The sequence below is a fragment of the Microtus pennsylvanicus genome, chromosome 5 (assembly GCF_037038515.1).
Source record: "Microtus pennsylvanicus isolate mMicPen1 chromosome 5, mMicPen1.hap1, whole genome shotgun sequence".
NCBI classification, from domain to species: Eukaryota; Metazoa; Chordata; class Mammalia; order Rodentia; family Cricetidae; genus Microtus; species Microtus pennsylvanicus.
Window position 1 is genome coordinate 134,841,595 of NC_134583.1, and position 19,643 is coordinate 134,861,237.

A 19,643-nucleotide genomic window follows, 5' to 3' on the forward strand; every position below is an offset into this window, starting at 1 on the left:
ATCAAATTCAATTGTTCAAATTCAAAAGTGTTTGTGTGGCAAGCATTTTACCTGGGAGCAACCTTATAGAGCTCAGATTATTCTTAATCCCCATGTTTGATGCCAGCGTATTTTTAAAAATGTAGCTCATAGACCAACATCATCAAACAAGGGAACTTGTTTCAAAAATTGTGATTTATAGTCCCCAGCCTGGACTTGAGTGAGACAGTCTGGAGTGAACCCTCAGTCTGTGTTTAAACAAGTGCCGTGAGTAGTTGAGGTACACTTTCACACCTGGAAGTCTCACCAAGAGAAAGCCAGTGAACGCAGGACTTCCAAGATGAACCTGTGCAAGTTAGTGCATTCCTGACTCAAAATAAAATAGAGCAAGCCAAAGTTGCCCCAAGCTCTTGGGAACTGCAGAGGTTCGATCACCAGTTGACAACTTGTCATTGGTCACATTATTGTGCTGTCCTCTGAGACAGTAATGGCAGCTACGGATCTCGCTGGGGAGAGTTGACCTGAGATCCTAACTCTGTGTTAGATACATTATCTGACTTGGCTTTCAAAGATGTAAAAATTTTTTTTTACCACATCTGTGTAAATTTTGAGAATTTCTGATTGAATGTAAGAGTACTGTCCTGCCTGCCATAAGCTCACTCGTTCATAGGATTTCTTTAATGTTCTTGTTCTTAATTCCCAGATATACAGCCCCAAAACAAGCATTGGACAAAAGAAGCTACAGCAAGATTTCAAGCATGCGTTGTGGGGCTCAAACTCCAAGCCAGAGTTGTGGAAATCACAGAGAAGGGGTTGGGAGTTGAACTCACCGACATTTCCACTCCTTATCCCAAAATAATTAGTGACATTCTCATCACAGAACATTTGGTTTTAAAGTATGGTTCACCACAGAAGGAATCACCGGTTTGCAGACTTGCTGACACACATAACGAGACAGACACCCAGGGGACAGCAGGTGATGCCGTTAATCCGTCTGGATCTGAATGTGTTAGCGTTCCATTTACTCTTTAATGGTTTCACATACAACAGATTTTCATACGGCTCATTCTACCTTGCTCTTACTTGCACATCCTACACTCCCCCATCTCTCTCTGTTGGTTTCCTTTCACAGTTCATTCTTCTCCATAATTTGGTTGTATTTTATGTTCATTGGTATTTTGCCTGCATGTATGTCTGTGTGATTGTGTCAGAAGCCCTGGAGCGAGTTACAGTTATGAGCTCTAGACAGGTTCTCACTGTGTAGCCCTGGCTATCCCAGAACTTACTATGTGGACCAGGCTGGCCCTGGAATTCACAGATCTGACTGCCTCTGCCTCCTAAGTGCTGCGATTAAAGGTAAGCACCACCCTACCTGGCCTCTCTTCTGCTGTGTATGTGTCTTTATGGTTAGGTCTAGATTCTGCATATGAGAGAAAGGGTGGTGGTGGTGGTATATTCTCCCTGGAACCTTCTCTTGTTCCTCCCTCTTTAGACCTGTTCCTCCTCACATAGTCCCCTTTTCATGTGTATAGCATATGTACGTGTATATCCACATACATATAATATCACTTTTCTTATAGATAAATAAAATCCCATTGTGTATTACCAAATTTTTTGTGTCATCCAACTGTTGGTGACCATCTAGGCAGGGCCCATGTCTGTTGTGGGCATCAGGTGCTGCCATGGCGGGCATCTCATGCTGTGCCGACTGCGTCCTCTGGGTAGTGCCAAGCTGAGGTGCAGCAGCACAGGTGTGAGCGTTTGAAGCATCTCCAAGCAGATGTCCATAGTGCGGGCTTAGTGTCTGCTCTGCAGCAGTAAGTGCGCCTTCCCACATGCTCACCAGGATGTGTTGTTTTTGTTTTCTTTAAGATTTCAAAATAATCTTAAATTTGCTTTGTTACTTAATTTTTGAAAATTTCATGTGTTAGTACTATATTTGCATCATTTCTATTTCTCCCCTCCCCTCTCCAATGCCTCCTGCTCCCCCAACTAAATTTACAACCTCTTGTTGGTGTTCTGACTGGTTGAGATGTCTCCTTAAAACAGTTTGAATTTTCATTCACTCAACTACTAAGGATCTTGATTATTTAAGAAAAAAAATGTTTCATGTTGAATTTTACACTTTTACTGTAGAATATATCTTTATGCACTTAACGATGAAAAATGAAAACTCTATGACCAGGTGAGAACTGGGAAAAGTCAGCTTTACACCTTCTAGAGCTCTTTGTAGCCCCACAGCTTCAGATCCGCCATGCTGATGGGACAGAGTCACTGAGATGCAGAGACTCTGGTGTGCGTGCACGTGTGTGTTTAATTTCTAGGTTTTTATAAAATTAACTAGAAATTATAAAAATAATTGTTGGCCATGTGCACTTTGAGAGCCATCTGTTTAGGTCACTGACTGTATGTTGATTGAATGATTTGGGTATTTGGGCATTTGATTTTTAGAATTCCTTATGATATTAATCCATGTCTGGTGAAGAGTTAGTTCCCCACCTGGAGGATGTCATTGCACTCTGCTGGCTGCTGACTTTTCTGTGCAGAAAGCTGCAAATCCTGTGCGTTGGCACTTGTCAGTCAGCACTTGGGATTGCCCAGGCTGGATCTGAAAAGGCTCGTCCTGTTTCCTTTGGCCGTTCCAGACTCAGCTCTCAAGGTCTTTTGTCCCTCTGGAGTTGATTTAATGTGAGGTCAGAGGGCTCTAGCATGGTTTTTCTGCTGTGGCTTGCCAGCTTTCTTTGCTGTTTCTTCTCCAGTGTTTTTAACACCCTTGTCAAAGACGGGTTGGCTGTCTAGTAGTTTCGCTGGGGCCCTCTTCTATTGGTGTGCAGGTGTGTTTTGTACCAGGACCGTGCTGGGCTCTCCTGTGGTTGTGTGATGTGATACAGTGTCAGGTATTGAGATAGTGTGGTGCTTTCAGCATTGCTCTTTGTAGGAGTCTTTTGTGTCTGTATATGTATTAGGATTGCTTTTCTAATTCCGTGAAGAATGCATTCTGGAGTTTTGCTAGGGATTCTACTGAGACTGTGGATAATGTGGTTGTTCCACGGTGTTCATCCTGCGAACCCATGCTCTCCCATGTTCTGTTGTCTACTTTATCACTGCAGCTACTCACCTGACAAAGTTTGTGGTTTGAGGAGGGACAGTCAGCATGGTGGGGAAGGCACGGTAGCAGGAGTGTGAGGTGGCCCATATCAGGAAGCAGAAGTGAACGCTGGTGTTCAGCTCACTCTCTGGTGTAGCTCTTTGTTCAGACAGGTGGATGATGCCACCTCCACTCATAGCGAGTCTTTTCACCTCAGTTAAACCTCTCTAGAATAGTAACATATACAGGAGATACATATCACTTCAAATTTGAATATTTGAAGAATTATATAAACTATGCTTTAGATATTCTGCTGGAGTATTTTAACTCAGAGATCGTTGTTATTGAATAACTGTCATGTACACGCATTCTCGGAATTGAGTAAATCCATGTGTGAAACAGATATCTCATCTCAGGAACACTGAGATGTTAATGATCAGCTTTTGATGAAAAAATTTATTGGATGAATAAATGGGGAAAAGAATAAACTGTATGTTTAATTGCAAGACCTGTGCCTCATGTTTCCAGCCATCCCTTCAGCAGAGCAGTGGAAGACAATAGAATTGGCACTTAACAAGACCGTGCCAGCAAACGTGCTAGAAATCGTGAACCCAAACTTATTCTATGCCATCCCCAGTGAAATGCCAGGTAAGAAGCTACACTCACAGACATGTGCCTCTGCTTTGGAGCTGTTCCATAGGAAGTGAAGGGGTAAAGAGGAAAGTGAAGCATCTTAAGAATTGTAGCCCTGAAGCCTAAGTTTAAGGACACAAGAAAGTCCTTAATTTCTCTATAACTTCTTTATTTAAAACATACATTATCGATATTGAATTGTATTTATTAGGCTAACCTTTAGTCGTATAAGTGAACTTCGACCAGAGCTATATTCAATATATTAAAAACTTAGTAATCAGTTAATAGTCATAGTTTTTAAATTAAAAATTATTTGTGTGTCTGTATAGTCCTGTAGACCACAGGTTGGAGAAGTGTGGTGTGACAAATGAGTAGAGCTCTTCCAAGTGAAGTATAGGGTGATATCAGTGTGTTATCTTTATGTGGGATGATACAGATTTTGGTATCTTCAATGCACCTTTCATATGATTAGACAAATTGAGAAAGGCAAGGTCGTGATGTAATTCATATGCTCATTTCACCAGCTTTTTATTATAGATTATTTTTAGGTAAGGGTATAGTTGACTTATGAAAAATTTTAAATTCTCATTACTCAAATCAAGTAGCATTTTTATAACTTCTTGTATACTTTTCAATGTGTTATCAAAATAACGTGATGTTAAGTATTATTCCAGTTCATCTGAACTATAGATTGTCACAAACAGCCCTGAGAAGCTGCTTTTCACTTACACAGATTAAAGGTCATATTTTGTGGTTTTGGGGAAAAGTTTAAGAGCAGTAATTGTTACTACCGCAATTCCTGGGTTGACAGATAATAACAGTAATTGTTACTACCACAGTACCTGGGTTGACAAATTTGAAGCAAACTTCATTTCTTTCACGTTTAAAATATTTCACCCTACTGTCATCTGTGCCCCTGACTTTCAAATGCTACAAGAATAGTTTCACAAACACTTAAGATTGCTTGATTATAAGCTTCCATTAAACAAGAAGAGAAATTGCAGAACCAGTATTCTCTCCTACTTTTCTCCATGACTAGGCTTTTGTGTGAACATTCACTTCTAAGCAGTAAGACTCTTAAGACTAATGAGAGCTCGCTTTTGAAGCAGTCCTCATAACCCAAACTCCAACCCTAGACTCCATCTCCCCCATTATAAATGTAAACTGAAAATAATAACATATAGTTAATAATTTTCACAGAGGTGGGCACACTAACAGAACCAACCCTCATTAGGAAACAGGCCCTCTAGACACACACACACCCTGCAGTTCAAATCTTCCTGCATACAGCAACCAGTAGTGATTATTTTTTTGGTTTTTGTTTTCGAGACAGGGTTTTTCTGTAGCTTTGGGACTTGTCCTGGAACTTATTCTATAGACCAGGTTGGCCTCAAACTCACAGAGATCCGCCTGTCTCTGCCTCCCAAGTGCTGGGCCTAAGGGCGTGCGCCAACCCAGCCCAGCTGCTGTCTCTGCCTCGAGTGCTGGGCCTAAGGGCATGCGCCACCCCAGCCCCACTGTGTGTATTTATTTTAAAACAGTGTATATTTAATACTCATAGCTCTTGGCTGATTAGCCTTGGGATTTTTTTGTATGCTGTTGCTATTAACACTGGAAATTGCCTCATACTGATTGCTTGTATTTCAGAAAATCAAGAAAAGCTGTGTGTGTTAACGGCGGAATTGTTAGAACACTGCAGTGCTCAGAAAGGCCAGCCATCCTACAGACCGCGGACGGGGGAAGCATGCTGTGCCAAATACACAGGTACCATTCCTCTAAGTGAACTACTGCAGGGAAATATTAGTTGTTACCCTTTGTGTGAGATGACGTAGATTCTGGTGCCTTCAATGCACATTTCGTTTGTTTAGACAAATTAAGGAAGGCAAACTTGTGACTGATTTATTTGCTGGGGTCATGTGCCTTTCTATCTGTATAGGTTATTTTTAGGTCAGGGTATGGGTAGCTCCAAGTACCAGTGCTGTATTACAGTGGTCGCTGATGCAGTCTTCCGTATTCATGGAGTCTGCTGTGAGCGGACCGAAAGGAGAACTAGACTACCGCCAGGGGCATGGGCTTCTTCAACCGTTTACATCAACAAATTGCATTGCTAATGTAAATAGCATTACAATAAATGCTGTGATTTGCTTCTGGAAGTGGAGCCAGCTGACAGGTGCTGTGGGGATGTGTGGGTTTTCACTGCTCCCTGAGCAGGTGGGCTGTTGGCAGGATGGCAGCCACACAGGTCTACAGCAGAGTATTCAGGGAGACTAGGGGACTTTCAATCATAGATGGGACTCTCAAAGCCACCTGTCTGGGTTCAGAGGTCTCCTATAGGCAGCTTTGCCCATAGACGCTCAGCAGACTGTTAATGGGGCATGAGGATAATGGTGATATGCTGGGAACCTCCTCTGCCATCTCCGTGATGTCACCTCTGTCTTTTTGACCTCATCTTCATCCCAGTGGAGGTTACGGTGTGCCTTGGAGTGTCGGGCTGCTTCATTACCATGCGGCCTCGTGGGCACTGCAGACCACTCCCGCATTGTGCTGCATTCTGTGTTTCACTGTCCCTGCTCCTCCACACTGGTGTTAAGTCCCTCAGTGAGCTCTGTGTGGACATCATCAAGTTTACCGTAATCTTAGTCTGGCTGCTTGTCCTGCAAACCTGGACTGTCCTGAGTTTGTCTTCACTCTTATGCTGAGCTGTTTGAACACAGTCTCCGACTCTTCCCTGCCCTGGTGTTGGCAGTGTGAGCTGGATTTCTTCCATTCCACTGAGGTAGCTGACCCTGCCTTCTCTTCTGTCTTCACTTTCTTGAACCATTTTCCATATGACTAAAATGCTGTTTGGAAATTTATGCACAACAGAATGTAACCACTTGTGGCCTTCAAGTGCAGAGCTTCTCTCATGGTCCTTTTTCTTGTCATTAAAAACAAAATCAGAACTTTAGAGTTTCCATAGAGGGATATGGAAAGAATATAGAAAAAAATCTGGATGCTTAGATACCTTGGTGTGAGCTTTTAAGTGTCAAAGATAGAACCATCTCAAGAAATGGGAAGGACTCTGGGCTGTGACTTCCTTTGTTTTCAGGTGATGACCTCTGGTACCGGGCCATTGTTCTGGAAACGTCAGACTCTGATGTGAAAGTACTCTATGCAGATTATGGAAACATGGAAACCCTGCCTCTTTCTAGAGTGCAGCCAGTCCCTGCCCGCCACCTGGAGCTCCCCTTCCAGATCATTAGATGCTCGCTTGAAGGTAACAGCTCTGTCTGTACAGATTTGTGTCTGTAGATTTTTGATTTTTATATTTTATAGCTCAGAATCTGAATCAAATGGTTTATATCAAATTATTACCAGTGCTTGGCGTCTGGGCCTCTTCAAAGAACTGAGAATTCAGGGCTCACACAGATCTGCATTAGATTCAAGGGGAATTTTATTTGGAGCAAACAAAAGTGTGGGTTATGGAGAGAAATGCTGTCAAGATCGGCAGTGGGCCACATGGGTTCTGATACTGTGTGGGGCTTCCTTTTATGGGGTTCAAGAGAAGGAAGACTTGAGCGTGTGCACAGAGGAGCGTGTGCACAGAGCACATACAGGTAAAAGAATGAGGCTGCAAGAGAGGGGTTCTGTGTATTCAAGTGGGATGCCAAACTTTAAGTGACTTCTCAGCAAGAGTTTTTAAAGAAATTTTGTATCCTTTATTCCTTAATTCTAGTGAGCACTGTATTCTGTTTGTCTTTCTGTTGGGGGTTTTCTTCAGAGTCTCAAGGTTGGGGATGGTGTTTGGCCCTGTTTTGAAGCTCTGGTGGCAGGACGTAAGCAGGGTGGTCTGTGGCCCATTAGTTAATACCTTGTCCCAGCTCCCTACGGGAGCCTGGGTGTTCACTGGCAGCATGCCAACTTCTGAAGCAGCCTGTGCTCTGCTGCTCCATCGGAACAGTTAAGGTGGCCTGTCCTGTGACTGTGCCCTTCATACAGCTGTCCTTACAGATGACTGCTGACTGCTCATAGCATGCTTGGTTTCTATATTAGTTGTGTCCTTTTCAAGTAGAACACGGAAGCAAGATGGTGTCTGTTTTGTGTGCTTGGTGCCTTACAGCATGCTTAATACCAGCTGAAGCTAGCAACCATTAGTAGATAATTTACCTAAATATGGTCTTTCAAAAAGAGACGTGGGGCTCAAGAGATGGTTCAGTGGTTAGAGTGCTGGTTGTTCTTGCAAAGGGTGTGGGTCAGTTCTCTGCACCCACGTGGTGCTGGCAACCATTTGTAACTCCAGTTCCAGGGAGCCAACACCACCTCCTGACGTCCATGGGCACCAGGCACACACAGTACACATGAGTGCAGGCAGAACATTCATACATGTAAAAAGCAATCTGTAAGAAAGATACTTAGTTTACTAAGCACAATCTTAATCTTTCCAGGACTGACGGAATTGAACGAAAGCTGTTCACAGTTAGCCATGGAACTTCTGAAAAGCACCATGCTGAATCAGAGCGTGGTCCTTTCTGTGAAGGGAATTTCCAAGAATGTCCACACAGTGTCAGTTGAAAAGTGTTCTGAGAATGGTGTGGTCAACATCGCTGAGAAGCTGCTGATGTGCGGTTTGGCGGAGACCCTTCCGTCTAAAAGGAAAGGTCCTACAGCTGCAGGTACCGACCCAAATGCAGTAAATACATGCAGCCGTGGGCTGTCCTGCTCGCCTCAGCCACTGCTCCTGCTCTGCACTCCTGCAGCAGTTGAGCCTGACCTGCAGTCAGTGACAGCTTTGCTGGCAGGAGTTGGGACCCAGAGTTTTGGAATGGTTACATACTGTGCCTGCACCTTTCTTCCAGTCCCCTTGATCCTCATCTACAGGGGAATTCCTTGTGTTTCTGAGATTGAATCTTCCTGGTATCCCATGAGATGTACATTTGGCAGACCTCCCTCACCCGAAAGGGGTCCCATACATCATAGAAGACGTAATCTTCAGATGGGAGTGCTGGTGTGTGAGAGCCGTAGAACACAGCAGAGGAGTGGGTGGGACCTGTTGTGTACCGTTGACCTCAGACATGGACACAGGCAGGGCAGCCTTGATCAGGTCTGGGGATGCGGGTTTCCTCACTGACATGACCTAATGGCTGGTTTTGTTTGCTTGCTTTTTAGAAACAACACGCAACTCAGACTGCTGCTGCACGGAGTTACAGAAACAGGTAGGTACAGTTTCCTCCCGGGGAACCATACCCTAACATGTGAGAAAGTAAATTAACTGTTTCCTTTTCATTTGTAGATTCAAAAACATGAACAGATTCTTCTCTTCCTCTTAAATAATCCAACCAACCAAAATAAATTTATAGAGATGAAAAAGCTGTTGAAAAGCTAAGTAAGTTTCATGTTTCTGCCCCTTCTATGGTTGCCCACAGAATGCCTGCAACTGTGCTGCCCAGATAGAGCTGGGCACTTCATGAGGCTGTGCGTATTTGGGGACGCCCTGCCCTAGCCTGCTTTGGTGTTCCTGCTCTGATGACTTTCCTCAACACTCCTCGCAGAGTCCTATCTGAGTCATGGCCGCCCACATGTGGAAGCCTTTTCTTCCTAGGTGACTTCGAAAGTGCTCACATTATTAGTAAAGATAGCTGTGGGTCAAAGCTTAGACTCAGACTGTGTCCAGACTAGAAATCACCTCAGGCCTCCCTTGGACTCTGGTGCAGTAAGTTAGCTCTGAGCTTGGGATGAGGATGGAGAAGAATGGGAAGCGGTGCACTCTCCAGCATGGGTCCAAGGGCGCAGGCTGTGCTGACTGCACTGCTTGGGGAATGGGTTCCGGCCCTTCCAGTACCCCTCCCCGCATGCACACCTTTTCCTCTGTGTCTGGATCCTCTGTTGTACCAGGGCCACCAGGAACAGAGTACCAGGAAGTACTCTACAGCCAGAAGCCAATTAGAATTTGTGGTAAAAAAAGAAGCTGCCCTTCTTACTTACCCTGGCCGAAGAGCAGCGTTTGCTGAGCTTTTCAAGGCCATTGCAGTGTCGCTCTGGGGTTCACTGAGGGTGTGATTCTTCTGGAGTAGCAGTGCTGGTGTGACTTGGATATGGTCCCACTTTGTTGTATTTATTTTTAAGACTGGGCTGTGCCTTATTTATATCACACGTAAGTCAGTCCTCGCTCACAGCACCCTTACAGAAAGCAGGAGTGCAGAATACAGGCCAGGTGGTGCATGCTGTCTAGTTGAGCACTGGGGAGGGTGACAGGCAATGACTGTGGCTCTGTGGCTGCGAGCCTCACCTACTTGGTCAGTGCCTGAAGACGGACACAGCAGGCTATGCACTGAACTCTGTAGCTCTGTGCACAAATGCACGGACCCTACCCCTACAAGTACCCCGGCTTCCTTTCCACACACACAGTAGAAGAGGAAGCATAGGCTCATGACATGTACACACACACACTGCAAACTGCGTCTTAAAGGTAAGGAGCTGTCTCTAGCTACTGTATGTGTGTGGGGCTGCAGCATCCTTCTAGGTTGGTCCAGATCCACAGCATGGAGTTAGGAAGGAACAAAGGTGCTCACACATTTTCTTTTCATTTTAATGGAAAATACAATTGACTGTTTATTCTCACCCTAACTGATCTTCCTCCATATAGCAATATGTTTAAATTTAGAGATTTTAGTAACTTCTGGGTTTTCTTTTTTAATAATTATGAGTTGGCCTATAATGCCAGCCTTGGGATTTGAGGCAAGGTGGTTGTGAATGTTAGGGCAACTTGGTCTAATAAGACTCTGTCTACAAAGTAGTATTATACAATTACATGAAAAGGTGTTACTCAGTTATAAATTTCCTAAGTGAGAGTGCTGATGTGTTTTGAAGGGATAAGTAACAAAATTTGTTTTTATATTCAGAGAGCTCCAGTAGCTGCATTTTGTTTGTGAAGGAGAGTGTAATTATCTCTGATTAATGCCAATATCAATAAAAATGAAACACTATTGTGTTTAATGTTTTATCTGACAGGTATAATCTAGATTTATGTAATTTCAGTTAAGATATTTGGTTATTTCATACTTAAGAACCACAGTGCTTTTTATGTAAACCATAATGATGGTTGATTTTTCTTTCAGAAACAGCATCTCTGGGAAATCAACACTGAGGAGGAAGAAACAAAAGCTAGACTTGAGAAAGAATGTCTTCAGTTTTGTTTACTGGAAGTGTTTCTTCCTCTTTTTCTTTAGTGACCTTTGCTCTCTCCACCTCTACCTGCTTTGTTCTTTTGGGTTGGTGCCCCCCCTAAAGTTCTTTCCACAAAATACATGAATCTTACATGGGAGATTCATATAATAGCCAGGCGTGATGGTGCATACCTGTAATCCCAGCCATGAGGGCAATGAGGCAAGAAGACCTTAAGTTCAAGACCAGCATGGAGCCCAGTTTGATGCTTTCTCAAGCTGAAGACTAGGAATGAGACACCTCTACTAGGTCCATGTGTTCTCTCCACTGAGTGTGAGTGTGCACACAGGCACTGGAGCCTCGCGTGTACTAGGCCAGCACTCTACCTGTGAGCTACCCTCCCAGCTCCAGCATCTCTTGCTATGAAAGTGTTGAAGAAAATCAGTCTGCTGTAGCACTGGCTGGGTCTAGTTGATGGATGGGCCTTGGCACTGTCTGCACATCCAGACGTCCACTAGTGAGACCCCTGTCACCTCTGCCTCTTCCCCTAATAAATGCTGTTTTGTTCCTGCTTCTGAGTTGTGTGCTCCATTCTGTGGTGTGTTCCATTGGACCATGGAGTGTGGCCAAGAGCGCCAGCCCCTGCTCTAGGAGGAGACTTGCTGCTCCCCTCCACATGCCCATCTGCGGGTTCTGGCTAGTTTGTAGCCATTTGGACTTCTGCTCCAGAAATAATTTACTATTTTTTCTTTTTCTTTTTTTTCCCCCCCGAGACACAAATTCAGTTTTCAATTTCAATTTAAAGACTGAGAGCATGGCCAGGCTTTGGTGGCACAAGCAGGGGAGTTCAAGGCCAGCCTGGTCAACAAAGGAAGTTACAGGACAGCTACGGCTACATAGAGAAACCGTGTCTTCAAAAACAAAGATTTCTGTCTCTTCCCCACCACTGCCTCCCAATTCCCTCCCCCTCCCCCAATCAAGTCCCCCTCCCTCGTCAGCCCAAACAGCAATCAGGGTTCCCTGCCCTGTGGGAAGTCCAAGGAACCCCCACCTCCATCCAGGTCTAGTAAGGTGAGCATCCAAACTGCCTAGGCTCCCACAAAGCCAGTACGTGCAGTAGGATCAGAAACCCATTGCCATTGTTCTTGAGTTCTCAGTAGTCCTCATTGTCCGCTATGTTCAGCTGAGACCTTTGCACTGAACAGTAGCAAATGGGTACATTTAGAACGGTAGGTTTGTAGTGGCCCAAACCAGAGCCGTTCAAACAGGTGTGGCCAATCACATCAGCTGAATGAGTCTGGTAAGAGGAAAAGGCAGTTTTTTCAGTGGCCTACAGCCGAATATCAGTGGCTTTTCAATTTGCTTTCTCTTGTTTTCTACTTTTTAGTTTTTCCAATGAGCACACTGTAATTTTGATGTATGAAAATGAGTGTGCTTAGAGTTCCTGCCAGAAGGAATTAAATACCAGGCACCTAAGTTAAAAGGAGAGTGCTGGACAGTCTGATAATACTCAACTGCAATAACAAGTTGGCAAAAGACAGAAGCCACGACAAATAGAACCGATTCCAACCAAAGCCAAACCCATAGGGTAGCCAGCGCGTACTGTGAGCAGCGGCCCATTCGGAAATGTTCACAGTGTTGCGGTCGCAAGTTGCCCATAGGGTTAGGGGCGAGGCGGGTCGCGGTTACACGACTTGCCCCGGATCCGCACGGGTGGCTCTGGAGCAATCAGCCCCACCTCAGCAGGGAGAAACCAACAGGTGTCCCACGTGGCTTCGAGTCGCTGCGCCCCCTGGCCGGAGCCAAGCCTGCGCCGCCGGCAGAGCAGCTGTGTGCTCCACGGGTTCCGGGAGCCCCACGCCTCCGAACGGGCGGGGCGGGGCGGATGGGTGCACCCCTGCGAGCCAGCCGAGCCCCAGCCCTGCGCCTGCCGCCCCTACCTGCTGCGCGGAGCCCAGCGCAACCGGCTTTGTTCACTTTGTCTGCCGAGAAGGGCACCATCCCGGGAGCGCGCCCTCCCCCCTCGCCGCACCAGGTAAGGGGTGCTGGCTTGGGGGCTGTGGGTGGAAAAACCGGAGCTGCCTAGCGCCGTCGCGGGTGCTCTTTCCCTAGCGGCCGTGGAGTGGGCTGTAGTTTTGAATAAAAATTCTGGGAACGTGTGTCTCACTCCCCATTATAAGCACACAGGTGCTACATTTCCTCGCGGTTTTCTAAACCAGGCAGCCTCCTTTCTCCCAAAGAAGCCGCTCCCCTGAGAGCTAGGGAAGGTCAAAGGTTATGCTTTTTGCAGAATGAGGGAGACTTGTCCACCTTCCAGTTCCCGGCATCAAACATCACCTGGCTCAGCTCTGTCTTCTGCCCTTTTCCAGTCTGCCCTGGACCAGGCCCTTGGTGGCCTACTGAGACAAAGTGGGAGGGTTTCAGCACATTGAAAACCTGCGATTTAAAAATCTGGGCACCAAATGGAAGAAAAGGGACGATGGCACCTCACTCCTTTTGCTTATAGCACTGCCTACTTCTGCCTGAACTTGCGGGGGACTTCGCACTAGGGAGAGTGAATAATTATAAGTGGTATGATTTCTCGCTATAAGCTCCCTTGATTAAATAAATCTGAGACCGCTCTGTATGCTTATAGATTCTGTCCTAAAACCTCAAGGTCTGTTTTGCTCAGAAATGTCCTTATTGAGAAAAAAAAACAAAACAAAACAGGACAGATCAAAGGGGAGTCAGAATGGTACCTCTGCAGTTGGGCAGCCCGACTCTACCGTCTTGTCCCTTGTCACACAACTCCCCAGGCCCTGATCTTTGTAGACATCAGCTCAAATCTGCCTTCTGGGGATGTAGAATTCCCCAGACTTAACTCTCAGAGACCCCCAAGGGACACGGAGGGATTCCTCCCTCATCCCCGTGTGCCCGAAAATCGGTCAAGGAAGTATTTCTCATCAAATCTGGTTTGGGTCTCACAGCCAGGCTGAAAGTCAAACCACTCCTTCCCTGCCCTGCCTCCAGCAGGCTGTCGAACAAGCCAACCAGAGGTCTGTGTTTCTATGGTTGAACGGATGGAAAAGCTTAAAGGCTAGTTTCACAGTTTATAAGCTCACAGCAAGACTGCACAGAGGCAGAAAGACTTTGCATATACTTCCTGTCCCACCCACCACCCACCAGCTTGCCCTGCTACCATCTCCACCAGAGTGGGAGCCCCCAAATGCCCTAGTTCAGGACCTCACTTGCTGTGGCCCATTCTATATATTTGGACAAATGTTTTCTACGGCCCTAAAAACCTCTCCCTCATGGCAATGATTGATCTTTCTAGCTTCATGGTTTATCCTTTCTCAGATGTCACATGGTTGAATCATATGGTAAACAGCCTTTCGGGTGGGCTTCTTCTGTCACTAATACACACTGAAATTTCCACCCCTGGCTTTTTAAGGCCATTGTTAGTGGGCAGTGGTGACCCTGGGGTCGGGCGCTTGGTTAAAAAAAAATGTCTTTGTTGATCATACCCTTATTGTGTGTGTCCCCTACAGTTACAAAGCATTTTCATTGTCTAACGCCTGAAAGTCCTGGGCACAGGGCAAATACTTAATAATTTCCTTTGAACAAATGGCATTCCCTATTGTGAGGGACAACAGCATTAGCTGCTCAGAACAGTGGGCTACAAACTTGTGCAGTAGGTTCCATGGTAAATTAAAAAAAAACAAAACCCTCTAATCAGAAAGTGCTGTATGAACTTTTCCTGGGGAGAGATGAACAAAAGCCAGCTCATCCCAGATAGTGAAATGGAAACATACCGAAGTCTGATTTCCCCCAAAGTCCAACTTAGCAGACCAGTGAGTTTATCAGACTTGCTTACAGAATGAAGTCTTGCCCCAGCAGCTTCCCTGTGTGGAGAGTCACCCTTCAGTAAACTTTCACACTGTTGCGCTCCGCTGACCACACACAGCTGGAATGGGATTACCTACAGCCCTCAGGGAGAGCCCAGGTGAAGGTGTCATCACCCCGCCCGCCCGGGACCCTCCTGTAATGAGCACCAACAGGCTCCATCTTGAGGGCGTGTTGTAGGAAGTCACAGCTCCTCTGATGAAGAAATGTGTGAACATCATTCTGCAACAAGACTGTGATAGAACAGCCAATCAAAAGCACTTTTCCCCGGTATTGTGTAATCTGCACAAGGCCAGGCTTTTTGCCGTCTGAGCCCCTGGTGCCCTGTTCCTTAGAACAGCTGAGTTCAGCATTCTGCCTTTTGCTGTCTGGGTACCCGAGACCCTGCTCCTAGAACAACTGGATACATTTGAAGTTCTGTCTCAGTTTGCCCTTTCATCTTCTGTCCTGCCTGGAAGCAGCCTTTCCACCGCCAATGGTGCATCCCCCCACTAAGTCACAGTTGCCACCGCCAGACCGTTCTTCACTGTTCTTCTGGGTTAGTAATTGCTGCTCCTTAGCAGGGCTCCTCTGATCTGTAATTAGGAAGGGTAGCCTTCGCCCAAGGGGGCCTTTGAACTGGGGTCCTGTGGCATCCTGCCAACCTTCCCAAAGGAGTGGATAGTATCACCTCCTTTGTAGAGAGAAGAAAGCTGAGCAGCTGAAGTGAAAGAATTTACCAGACGGTTCATGCTCAGGTCTCTCTTGTTGGCTTACTAAGGATCCTTCTGCCCCACCTAGATATTTCACCTGTAATGACATGGCCGCGAGGACCCAGGGGACTGGACTCTAGGTGTGCAGTTTGCTAGCTCTCTGACCGTAGGGCCTACCTTCTCTGTGAAAATGGATGTGCTCACATGAACCCTACAGGGCTGAATGTTGTTGAATGAAATTGGTGAGTTGCGTGTCAGGGTCTCAATGCTGTCAGGTAGTTCATTTTCTAACGAACTTCCTCTTAAAAAGTTTTTCTCATGTTGTCTCACTGTTACAAGAGCAAGGTCCTATCCATGCTACAGAGGAAAGCCTGAGACGGAGCTGGTGCTTTCTGAGCCCCACCAGCAGGAAGCAGAGCTGGGCTGGAACCCAGTCTCAGGACTGTGAGTTATCCCCTCCTCCACGGTCCCCTGGGTTTACACCTCTCCAGAACATGAGTCCTGAACGATGAAGAGCAGTCTCAGGCTGTTTTACCTACAGATGTCTTAGCTGGTGTGGAGGGAATGGGAGCCTCTGCAGTACGGCCTGTCTTTCTGTGAGGTCACGGCGACACACCTGTTGTTCATGTCATCGTGCCAGTTTCTGCCTGTGAGACTCCTTGTTGTATGACGTTCTATTCTTTTGGCTTTTTAGACTCTTTTGAGGGGCCCTTCACCCAGCTCCCAAATCGCACACAGAGGTTTGTTCTTAGTTATGAATGCCCAGCCTTAGCTTGTCTTGTTTCTGCCAGCTTTTCTTACATTATCCCGCTTCCTATTCCCTCTTAACTTTCTTCTGTATATTTTTCTTTACCTCTTTCTCCGTGACTCGGTGACTGGCCCCTGATGTCCTCCTCCTCTCTCCTCCCTCAGTTCTCCTGTTTATCCTCTCCGTCTGCCAGCCCCACCTATCCTTGCTCCTGCCTCGCTCTTGGCCGTTTACCTCTTTATTAGACCATCAGGTGTTTCAGGCACAGTAACACAGCTTCACGGAGTCAAAGAAATACAGTGTAAACAAAAGTCACACACCTGAGAATAATCCCCCAACAACTCCCGGCTTCTGATGGTCTGCCGGCTCTCTTTAAGGAGGGCACGACCTCTCCTAGAAGCCTTGGAATGGTTTCCTTAGCTGGGCATGGTGATGCATGTCTGAGGTCCCAGCTCTTTGGGAGACTGAGGCAAGAGGATTATTTGAGTTTAGCAGTTCCTGCCCAGCTTAAGCAACATAGCGATACCCTGTCTAAAAGAGACAGAGAGGGGAGGGCAAGAAAGGCGCTCTAGCGTATCATACTAGGAAAAAAGTTGTCCTCTTGTCGTAGGTCTCTGGGTCTGAGCAAGATATTTGATGTGAAAGACAAGGAAGGTGATTGTCGCAGCAGAAGACAGCAAGGGCTTCCTGGCTGCGCAGGCGCCTTCCTCCGATTTCAGTCTTCCCTTCAGACATTGGCTGTCACAAAGAACTCAGATTTCCATCCTGCAGATTGGGGAAGGCTTACAAGGGACACTCTGATATTTGTGGAAGAAGTTTTATTTTCTAATGAGGTGGAAGTGGTCTCCCCTTTCCTGCACTCTTCATATCTGATGATGGGCAAAGATGGGCACCGTTCTGCAAAGCTGCCCACGGTGCCAGCCTTGCTTTGGCTTGTGCTCCTGGCTGTGTCTGAGAAATGCAATTCTTAGACCTCGCTCGCCTAGCGCAGGTTCTGCAAAGGTGTAGTGATCAGAGGGGATGATCTGGGGTCAGCCTCTGATTCTGTCTGCGAGCTGCCTGGAAGCCCGGAATAACATGTGCAGTGAGCAGAGGTAATGGAAAAGAAGGCAGGAGGCAGTGAGCAGGGCGTTCTGTAATGGAAGGGGCTGGCAGATGCTCAGCAGGAATGCACAAGGCCCTGGAAATCTCACCACGTACTCCAGTATAGGGGTCAAAGGCAGGTACTAGCTATTAATCACTGCCAAAGGACTGGATTTGGGGTGTCAAATGTGTAGATATGTGAGTGTCTTCCTGTTCACCCCATAGTTCACAGCCTTTTCCTGGATCCCAGACTTCTGCCACAGTGCCCCTGATGGGCCTCCTGCCCAATGTCTCCCCGGAATCCCAAAGTTGACCGATTGAGCAGCTCCCTGGGAGGCTAGAATGGACTGTGATCCAGTGGCTAGCCCTGCAGTGCGGATCTGTGCTGAGGGTGATACAATGGGGATGATGTGATGGCCTGGCTAGCAGGGTTAGAGAAGACCCGGATGTGGAGCCTGGTGGCAGCCTGTCATGGATGCTTCCTGAGCAATAGCAGTTGTTGATTTTTCCTGCAGAATTCATCCTTATTTAAAAACTTCTCTAGGCTACACATGACATACATGGCATGTATGTGACATGTATGTGTCCATACACGGCATACACCTGCAGTCACAGCTGCTCAGGAGGCTGAGGCGCACTTGAGCCCAAGAGTTCAAGGGCAGCCAGGGCAGTACAGATGGATCCCATTAATGTTTTTCTTGACATAGAGCAGTGGTTTGACCATTGAGTTAATATTGTTAGAATGCTTTGCTATGTAATGAGACTAGAACAAGCCAAAAGTTTGTCATGATTGGGTGGGAGGAGTCTGGTTGCTAATGACACTCTGCAGCTCACCAGTCTGGCAGCAATAATCCTCTTATCTTGGCATAACAAAACTCTGAGTTTAGGAACACTGAGATGTCCTGAAAGGTCCCTGCCAGCCCGCCCTCTGCAGATGGCATTAAGGTACTTTGTTACCCGAGCATGTGGCTTTTCTTCTGTGTACCAGACAGTACAGGTTCCAGGTCTTCTCCAGAGACCATGACACCATCCCTCGCGGCACAGGACAATTTTGGGGTGATCTGTGTGATAATAGGGAGCAGGTGAGAGAGATGCCATGTGGCCAGCGTTTGTGGGGAGCTATTTTCCATACACTTCCCATTTGCAGAGTGCCAATATAAATTTTGTTTTAATGAGCAGAAAGGTAAGATGCTGAAAACGCCCAGCTGGGCAAGCAGGGGCACATTAATAGACCAGATGAATTGCTTAGGTTAGCCCTGTTGTGTGGAATGAGAGGCCCATGTTTCCTGGTGCCCAACTAAGCAGGGACCTCCCTTAACCTCCCAGCAAGCTGGGAATGTAATTCTGGAAACATCACGCACAGGCTTGAGCCCTGGCTTCTGCACATGCCCTGGGTCAGAAGCTGCAAACCAAGACAGCCACCCACACCGAAGCCAAGGAGTGGGACAGCATAGGGAAGTTTCCCCTGAGTCCTATGCTGTCTCTCATCCCACTCCCCCCTCCACCTGCCTCATTCCTCCATTGGCAGGTGGGGGCCTGCCCCACATCCAGTGTAGGCATAAGGGAAAATACACAATGAGAGAAAGGAAAGTCCCATGTCTGCCTTGCTGGCAGACCCAGGATCAGGAATGGTATGAGCCCTTCCCAGTGGGCCAACGGCCTCCCCAGCCAACTTTCTCTCTTGATGTTCTTGGGACTCTCCTGATGCTTTTGTACTGGCAACACTAAGTGTGCAGGGTGTTTGTCAACGTGACACCGTCATCGGGAAGAGGGATCCTCGATTGAGAAAGTGTCTCCATCAGACTGGCCTATGGGCAAGTACCTGGGAGCCCAGCCCACTGTGGGTGGTGCTGTCCCAACGCAGGTGGTCCTTCCTGTATTTTATAAAGAAGAAAGCTGAGCAAGGCAGGAAGCTTCCTGGTCTCTGCGTCAGTTCCTGCCTCCAGATTCCTGCTGGTTTCCCCCAGTGATGAGAGCAGCATAAACCCTTTCCTCTCCAAGATGCTCTTGGTTGTGGTGTTTGATCACAGCAGGAGAAAGCAAATGAGGACATGCACTGTTCTCCGCACACAATCAGTAACCGGAGAGGAGTGTCCTGACTTGCTAGAGGGTTCAGAAAATGAGGGTGCTTAGTTCCAGTCTTCGCCTTGCTCGCTTCTGGGAAACCAGAAGAGGGAGCTGCTTTAAATGAGATTACATGGCCTGTTGGGGCCTTGCATGGCAGAGATTGGGGACTCTTTGGACAGAAAATCTCTCTCGAAGCTGTGGAGACCTTGGCCGGATTTGAGGCAGGAGTGATATCTGGAAATACGTCAGATGGCCGTTTAAGGTTAGAGTGTTTTGGGAAAAACCTTCACGGTTTGGGGGGACTTGGCTTCTCCAGGCTGTGGTCATCATG

General features: G+C 46.8%; 2 protein-coding genes across 4 annotated transcripts in view; both read left to right on the forward strand.

Annotated features, from left to right (window-relative positions):
- Tdrd1 (tudor domain containing 1) overlaps positions 1-10,847 on the forward strand; it is a 37,971-nt gene extending 27,124 nt beyond the window's left edge. Inside the window, exons 18-25 of the mRNA XM_075975126.1 lie at positions 683-955; positions 3,596-3,715; positions 5,348-5,464; positions 6,789-6,956; positions 8,125-8,352; positions 8,846-8,892; positions 8,970-9,062; positions 10,795-10,847. Of these exons, the coding sequence (XP_075831241.1) occupies positions 683-955; positions 3,596-3,715; positions 5,348-5,464; positions 6,789-6,956; positions 8,125-8,352; positions 8,846-8,892; positions 8,970-9,062 (1,046 nt within the window). The 3' untranslated portion in view covers positions 10,795-10,847. The remainder of the gene's footprint in view (positions 1-682; positions 956-3,595; positions 3,716-5,347; positions 5,465-6,788; positions 6,957-8,124; positions 8,353-8,845; positions 8,893-8,969; positions 9,063-10,794) is intronic.
- Positions 10,848-12,732: 1,885 nt separating this feature from the next.
- Positions 12,733-19,643, forward strand: part of Vwa2 (von Willebrand factor A domain containing 2) — a 40,930-nt gene continuing 34,019 nt past the window's right edge. The window contains exon 1 of one of the 3 annotated variants that reach the window (XM_075974514.1): positions 12,733-12,875. The gene's annotated coding sequence lies outside the window, so the exon portion shown is untranslated. Of the gene's footprint in view, positions 12,876-19,316; positions 19,575-19,643 lie in introns of those variants that run through there. The other 2 variants (XM_075974516.1, XM_075974513.1) reach the window with 2 other exon arrangements.